Source organism: Salvelinus namaycush, chromosome 16, assembly GCF_016432855.1.
Source record: "Salvelinus namaycush isolate Seneca chromosome 16, SaNama_1.0, whole genome shotgun sequence".
Lineage (NCBI taxonomy): Eukaryota > Metazoa > Chordata > Actinopteri > Salmoniformes > Salmonidae > Salvelinus > Salvelinus namaycush.
The window spans coordinates 8,353,158-8,361,463 of record NC_052322.1 but is presented as its reverse complement, the minus strand read 5'-3'; the positions used below and the strand labels follow the sequence as shown (position 1 = coordinate 8,361,463).

Sequence of the window (8,306 nt, the reverse complement as noted above, 5' to 3'; positions counted from 1 at the left end):
TCTTTCTGTTCGTCCTCGCTTTTGTCCCAAAGCTTAGATTAGAAAGTCCCACTATTATATGACTTCAACTTTCCACCACCTAGTTCTGTGTTCTAGGATGACCGTATGATAACAGGCTACAGTGGCCATTGCATAACTCAATCCTTGCATTGACCCTCAGTGACCCATACTGCTGACTACAGTGTGGTACAATAATAAAGTCAGGAGGAATTAAAAGCATATAGCTTTTTCCTGTATATCATTGTAAAGTAAAAATGATCCTTTCTTACTTACTGTTATTGTACAAATAACTACACATGAGAATGACAACAACATATTTTATAAACCTAGGAATGACATCAAGAGAGAAGTATATGAACTATACAATTGCAGAAAGTTCATAAACTGTAACTAATTAGAGCTGATATAAAAATGATAAATGTACATTTCCCAGTGGCAGATATTGTGAATGCAATATGTTGGTTAGTATTCTAGAAAGCAAATTGGCTCACTTCATTTGTGTTGATGAACAAGCTCTGCTGGTAAATAGCTTAGTGCAATTTCTCAATAAATGAACATTTGAACAATCGAGTTTACTGGATGGATACAATGTTTCAAATAACTTTATATCTGAAACTTTTTATCCGGCGTCGGAGACCTACTTGCGTTCTTCACCCGACGTGTGTGCCTGCGCACTGACGTCATCACACAAACATGGAAGTCTGTGCTGTTCCGTCAATGCCGCGAAAAATATAACTGTGGCAGACTAGAGAGATAGATCATTACTATGGCTGAGAAATGCCCAAAGTCAAAACTAAAAAGAAAGAAATTGTCTATCGAGGAACCCCTAACTGATATATTTTTCAGGAACACGCTGATAAAGAACAACGAAAGTTCCAGTGCATGGATTGAAAGCTTGAGTTCAACGAGGTAAGCGAGCAGTCGAAGTGCAGTAACGTTCGCCATCTATCTAGCTACCCCCATCACGATTTACTCTTTTGTTTTTATTGCAATACAGAATATGTATAACTGATACCCAGATTGAACATTAGCTTCTACAATTGGTGACAAGAAGATCGTGTCTTCCTTGATTGCAATGCATTGTCTTCATGTCAAATAGATGGTGGTTGGTTCTCATAGACAAGTCCATATTGAATTAAGAAACATAATTGCTCGTGTTTTGCTTACTAGTCATATTTATGTGCTCTATTATTTTGCTGTGTTCTGTAGACCTGTGGTCCCTACAGAGACGTGGTGGTCCAGAGGTGACCTGGCTGCAGTTGAGAGTCTCTGGGCCCTGGCTCTGAGCTCTGCTCTTCCCTGTCTGGACGCTCACCCCTGGGACCCAGTCCCTGACCTTCCAACAGCCTCCACACTGGTGAGTTAGTCAGCCTCCACACTGGTGAGTTAGTCAGCCTCCACACTGGTGAGTTAGTCAGCCTCCACACTGGTGAGTTAGTCAGCCTCCACACTGGTGAGTTAGTCAGCCTCCACACTGGTGAGTTAGTCAGCCCAAGAGTGTGGATGCATCTCAGTAGTTGTGTTGGCGCAGGACTTTGTTTCGGCCAATCAGTAATAGATGGTACTAATCAACTGGTCATCGCCTTAAATCGAGACCTTTATTAATTGAATGTAGCGTCTTGTATGGCTTGAACAAAAAGCTTTTATTTACAAAGTTAGCAATCCCACTATAAGTAGCTAATTCTCCATCCAATTGGAGACAGATTTTCATGCAAAAATAAAAAATAAATCTGCATGAAGAAATGTGCATTTTCCCACCAGTGGTGTTTCCATCAAACTGACTTGTGGATAAAATGCAATGGTTGATGATGTAGTGCAAGTCAAATTATCTTTTTCGCTTAGAATAAAAAATATACATTTCAATGTGTTTCCATTGCATTTTCAAATGTGCCTGTAGTTTTGTCACAAAAACGGTTGTGTTAAATAGCATATGTGCCTACTCTGGTCTTGGCACCTGTGCTCTAGCTAACAGCTTGCAGATACAATGCGGGTAGAGTGTTCGGATCGTCTAGTCTACATTGAGATTATTACGTATAAGAGCGAGACTATTTTTATCTGTCCAATGGCAGCCAAGCATCATCATCGTGTCACCAGAATAAGACCCTCAATGTGTATTGGAAAGGAGCATCAAGCTCATCACTCTGCAGTTTCACCACCCTGTGAAGTTCATCACAACTTATTTCATCTGTAGCCCAATTTCTGCTGGCTTCACGTGCTCATGGGAAGTCGAAAGTCCAACCATGATCGTGTTCAAGTGCTTTTGAAGTCAAGAACAATTCTTCGACCAATAAGATTGTAGTTAGCCTGATAACTTAAATTAGCAATGTTAGCAAGCTTATTAGCTTGCCAGCAGAGTGAATGGAGAAGATGTAGCCTCAGTGAGGACATTACTCCCTTGCCATTTGGACAGTTTACCAATAGGTTTCGATCAGGCCTGTCGTGACATTTTTTTATCCGGCATATACTTTACTGAAATAAAACCTGGTTAGCGATGATTTCTCAACTCTCAACCACCACTGTTGTGTCAATCCCACCTTGTACCATGCAGGACTAAACAGAGAATATCTCAGAAAATGGACCTTTCTCTCACATACAATAGCTGTTTTTGAACAGCACTCTGCACTAGACTAGTAGAGGAGGAAACCAATGTGTCGTTGAGGACTGCCGAGCTGACTAAAATGGCGGTCACTGTTGACCTCCCAGACGGCTATAGCCTGCTGGCTGGCGCTGGCTCTCAGAGCTCCGGTCAGACGGTGGCAGTTCTGGGCCACGCACGCCACATGAACCAATCACTTTTGACAGGTAGCTGATGCAACCTTGCATTTGCTGAATAATTGACTCCAGCGGGCTTCTCTTAGAAAAGCCCTGCTAGCTACCAGCTAAAGGAGCAAGTCAAGCCCCTATGTGACAGACATATGGCCCAGACGAAAGACTGGCTGAAATGATGTCTGATGTGCCGCCGGGATAACAACTCCAAGGCTAGCGTCACTTTTTCTTTTAACACTCCCAGTCCTTCCTTATTACGTATTTGGACACATTAGACTTAGTCACATTTGAGAGGATCTCAAGGGCCCTGCTTGATGGGGACAAAGTTACTCTAAGCATGTCCCCACTCTCTGGCTCTCTCCTTCCCATTCTCTCTCATTTCCATTGCTCTCTCATCTCCCTATCATTTCACTCACCCTCTCTTTCTGCCTCTCTCCTTTCTTTCTGTCAAACCCCCCTCCCCACACATTTTCCCCTTTCTCTCTCTCTGTCTTTCTCTGTGTTTCAGAGCTCTAATGTAGACCAGCAGATTGAATGGAGATGGTGTAGCCTCAGTGAGGACATGACTCCCTTGCCCTCCTCTCCCTCTCCTCCTCTGAGTACTCCCACGGCCCCACACTGTTCCACCACAGACTCTCCTCTCAATCCTTCTCTTGGGCTGGAAAAGACTTTCCTCCCAGTCCCAGTACAGACTAGCCAGACAACATCCACCATCAATGGCCCTCCTTCGAAGTCTGCTCCCTGTCTTGAGGGGCCCGGAGAGGGGACCAGTAGTAGTGGTGCTGGCCACCCCAGACCACCAAGTCTGGGAGCCCAAGTGCCTTCTAGCTACGGAAGGGGAGGCCCGTGGAGTGGAGAGGGGAATAGCAGAGTGTCATCCAGAAAGGACACAAAACGAGGGGAAGGAGGGCAAAACACGGCAGTGGCCAGACCCCACCCTACAGCCAGGCGACCAGGAGGAGAGAAGGAGAGTCATCCCTCTACTCCTCAGCCCTTCATCATCAGAGCAGGGAACGGAGGATCATCATTACCAGCAGAAGCAAGAAAGGGTGGAGGAGGAGTAGGAGAGGAGGGCGAGAAGAGGGGGATGAAGAGGCTGCAGCTACCTGCAAACCAGGTGGACGCCACGTCCTCTACCTCTGACAGCTGCACTGCTGCTCCCATGGAGGAGGAGGGGGAGGTGGAGAAAAGGGAGGAGGAGGTGTCTGGGATGGGCAGAGCTGATTGGGTTGCTGGCAAAGGAGGAGGAGGAGGAAAGTCAATGCAGAGCTGCCCCATGTGCCTGGTGCCGTTCCCAGCTGGGTAAGTTAGGTCTGCCTGCCTCCAACCTCTCTGTATTCAGCACACTCATCTGCTCTCTCTCTTTCCCATATGCCTGCTGCCTTGAACTACTTTCCTTCCTACATACTCAAATTCAATGGTAGTTGGCTGCTCTTCCGCAGAGGTAAAACCTCGGTGTCTGACAAATCCAAGGTATGACCATTGACTGTACGGATTCCATTCTTTCACATCTGCAGGGCATTTCAAAACGTAGCTCTAGGACATACATCCTAGACAGAATTTTCAAATGTAGATCTTCACATCCTTGATTGCATAGCGGACCATGCTGGGTTTGCATGTAAACAGTGGAAGGGAAGTGGGTTGAAGAAAAGTACACAGTAAATCATTCATTGAAATGGGTAAAAAAAAAAGCCAGGCCGTTTTAAGTGAGGTAGAGGCGGAGTGAATGAATGACGGGGCTAAAAAGCAGGGCTCGGCCAGTGGTACGAGAGCTGGATCCCTCTCCCCTCTCTCTCTCGTTTTACTCTCTTTCTGAACAGGCCGGCCTTTGTGTTGGCCAGGGCCTGGCCTGGGTCTGGCCCCGCATCATGGTCTGCTCCCTAGCCAGCTCTGTGTACCTTGGCCTGGCCACACAACCCCGCTGTACTCCCCTCCCAACTATCTCTCTCTTTCTCTTGGCTGGACCAGCAGGAACAATGGCTTCCTCTGTCTGGAGAGATAGAAGGAAGAGGAGAGTGACCTAGAAGGGGGAAGAGAGAGGGGTCTCTATCTCTCGTTTAGAAATATGAAGAGCTTTTTCTCTGTAACGGCATATAACGGTGTGTGTGCATTGGTGCAGGAGGATACGAATGGCAGGGTTCTTAGAAAGTACATGATTTGGAGAAAAATAACTCTGCTCCAGTTTCTTCTTTCTCAGTCTCTCTCCTGGAGAGGACCCTCTGCCCGCGCATTACTCTCCAGCAGAATGACAGAGAGAGATGCAGAGAGAGAGAGAGATGCAGAGAGAGAGAGAGATGCAGAGAGAGAGAGAGATGCAGAGAGAGAGAGAGAGATGCAGAGAGAGAGAGAGAGATGCAGAGAGAGAGATGCAGAGAGAGAGATGCAGAGAGAGAGATGCAGAGAGAGAGATGCAGAGAGAGAGAGATGCAGAGAGAGAGAGATGCAGAGAGATGCAGAGAGAGAGATGCAGAGAGAGAGAGATGCAGAGAGAGAGAGATGCAGAGACAGAGAGATGCAGAGAGATGCAGAGACAGAGAGATGCAGAGAGAGAGAGATGCAGAGAGAGAGAGAGAGAGATGCAGAGAGAGATGCAGAGATGCAGAGAGAGAGATGCAGAGAGAGAGAGAGAGATGCAGAGAGAGAGAGAGAGATGCAGAGAGAGAGAGAGAGATGCAGAGAGAGAGAGAGAGATGCAGAGAGAGAGAGAGAGATGCAGAGAGAGAGAGAGAGATGCAGAGAGAGAGATGCAGAGAGAGAGAGATGCAGAGAGAGAGAGATGCAGAGAGAGAGAGAGATGCAGAGAGAGAGAGAGCTGCAGAGAGAGAGAGATGCAGAGAGAGAGAGATGCAGAGAGAGTGTGATCGAGAGGGAGAATGAGAGGGAGCGAGAGATACTGAGAGAGAGAATCTCAGTAGGCCTTTAAAACAGGGCAAGTAAAAAGTACATGAGACCCAAACTGTGCGAGGGGGCCCAGCAGGAGAGCAGCAGTAGCAGAATCAATCTGAAGTTAATAAGCTGAAAGCACTGAAGCTCAAGAAGAGACAATGAAAAGATGTCTGTTCCATCCATTCAGATTCAGTGCACTGTCAGTGCAGTCGACAGTTGTGTTGCGCTCGAGCATCATATCGATACAATACATGCGATGAAAGTTGTGATCATTGAAGGTATTACATGGCGGTTATGATTATAGTGATTATAGACTGCCGTTTTAAAGTAGGCCTCGAATTGTTGCTCTCTTTTTTTTTTTTTTCTGTAAGAAATATTTGATCGCTGCCTTCTTTGGGACAGATTTCTCCTGTGGAAAGAGATTTGAACCACCTGGGTTGATAAAAGACAAATGACTGAAATGCTGTCCATCCATCTCTCCAGGTTCACGCAGATGGACTGTGACAGCCACCTGGCCAAGTGTCTGTCGGAGATGACCGTCGACATGACCTGGTGATAGTCCACAGAGTCTTCTTGACACCAAGGATGGATGGAGGTCTGGAAGGACAGCCAGCTGGCCGTTGCACCACATTTGGGTCGTGTTCACTAGGCACAAAACAGAAGAGAATGGACCGAATTGGGGAGGTGCTATCGGAACTTGTCGAATTAAAAATGCTTGTTTTTGCCATCCGTCACAAAAAGTTTTGCTACAGTGTGCTCTAATGAGGAGTTATTTTCACTCCACCCTGTTGTTTGGCTAGTTGGACGTTTTGATTCAAACTCCAGTGGTATCTATCCCCCGTGTGATGGACGGCGGGTGCAGACAACGGTAAAATACAGTATCTGATTCTACTGATCATCTAGTCTTCAGTCGTGGGTTTAATTTGTAGAATCTTGTGTTACGTTTGGCTGGAGCAAAAACCCACCTTTACCCTTTGTAAGATTTACTGACTTACTGTCCCACCTCCGCCCCTTTTCCCACCAACCTATCATCATGCACTACAAGGTTGGAATCATAGAGATGGATAGAGGGCACACCTGCCACTAAGCATTTATGAGGTGTACCACTTCCCATCGCTATGGTTGGAAACAATCTCTGATGTGTCCCATATTGCTTCATTCAGATACACATTTTGTTCTCTCCGCTCCTAACTGCATATGCTGCCATAGAAGTAGAATGAATAGAACGGGCGTCCCCATTCAAGTCAACAAAGGTATAATGGGTGGACTGGTGGCCAAAGCGAGGAGCAAAGCAGGAAGTGTACCCTGTAGAAGTAGTCGCCATGGCGCCCTGGTAGCCTAAGCAGAGAGCTCCTGTAAATACTGCCTTCAGAAATTCTTCACACCCCTTTTACTTTTTCCACATTTTGTGTTACAGCCTGAATTTAAAATGGATTAAATTTAGATTTTTTTTGTCACTGGCCTACACTCAACACCCCATAATGTCACAATACCCCATAAGTGGAATTATGTTTTTTTATTTTATTTGACAAATGAATGAAAAGCTGAAATGTCTTTAGTCAATAATTATTCAACCTCTTTGTTATGGCAAGAGCCTAAATAAGTTCAAGAGTAAAAATGTGCTTAACAAGTAACTTATGTTGCATGGACTCACTTCGTGTGCAAAAAGTGTTTAATTAGATTTTTAAATGACGACCCCATCTCTGTACCCCACACACAAATCAAATTAAACACTTATCTGTCAGGTCCCTCAGTCGAGCAGTGAATTTCAAACACAGAATCAACCACAAGGACCAGGGAGGATTTCCAATACCTCGCAAAGAAGGGCACCTATTGGTGGATGGGTAAAAGCAGACATTGAATATCCCTTTGAGCATGGTGAAAAATATAAAGGCAACATTTTCAAAGATTTTACTGAGTTACAGTTCATATAAGGAAATCAATCAATTCAAATAAATAAATTAGGCCCTAATCTATGGAATTCACATTACTGGGAATATAGATATGCATACAGACCCCTTGACTTTTTCCACATAAAGTTATAGCCTTATTCTAAAATGGATGAAAATGTTGTTTTTTTCCATCAGTCTTCACACAATACCCCATAATGACAAAGCAAAAACAGGTTTTTAGAAATTTTTACAAATTTATTACAAATAAAAAACTGATCACATTTACATAACTATTCAGACCCTTTACTCAGTACTTTGTTGAAGCACCTTTGGCAGCAATTACAGCCCCAAGTCTTAGGTATGACGCTACAAGCTTGGCACACCTGTATTTGGGGAGTTTCTCCCTTCTCTGCAGATCCTCTCAAGCTCTGTCAGGTTGGATGGGGAGCGTTGCTGCACAACTATTTCCATGCCTCTCCAGAGATGTTCGATCGGGTTCAAGTCCGGGCTCTGGCTGGGCCACTCGAGGACATTCAGAGACTTGTGCCGAAGCCACTCCTGCGTTGTCTTGGCTGTGTGCTTAGGGTCATTGTCCTTTTGGAAGCTGAACCTTCGCCCCAGTCCTGAGCGCTCTGGAGCAGGTTTTCATCAAGGATTTCAATGTCGTTTGCTCCGTTCATCTTTCCCTCGATCCTGAAACGGGATGCACCTGAGCTCAATTTCGAGTCTCATAGCAAAGGGTCTGAATACCTATGTAAATAA

The 8,306-nt window shown here is 45.3% G+C and overlaps 1 protein-coding gene across 1 annotated transcript; it reads left to right on the top strand.

Annotated features, from left to right (window-relative positions):
• Window positions 1-692: 692 nt before the first annotated feature.
• On the top strand, window positions 693-7,141 carry si:ch73-70k4.1. Its single transcript, XM_039009970.1, has 4 exons — window positions 693-909; window positions 1,210-1,357; window positions 3,275-4,068; window positions 6,136-7,141. The coding sequence occupies exons 1-4, from the start codon at window positions 767-769 to the stop codon at window positions 6,206-6,208; spliced, it is 1,158 nt and encodes a 385-aa protein (XP_038865898.1). The 5' UTR covers window positions 693-766; the 3' UTR covers window positions 6,209-7,141.
• Window positions 7,142-8,306: the final 1,165 nt, after the last annotated feature.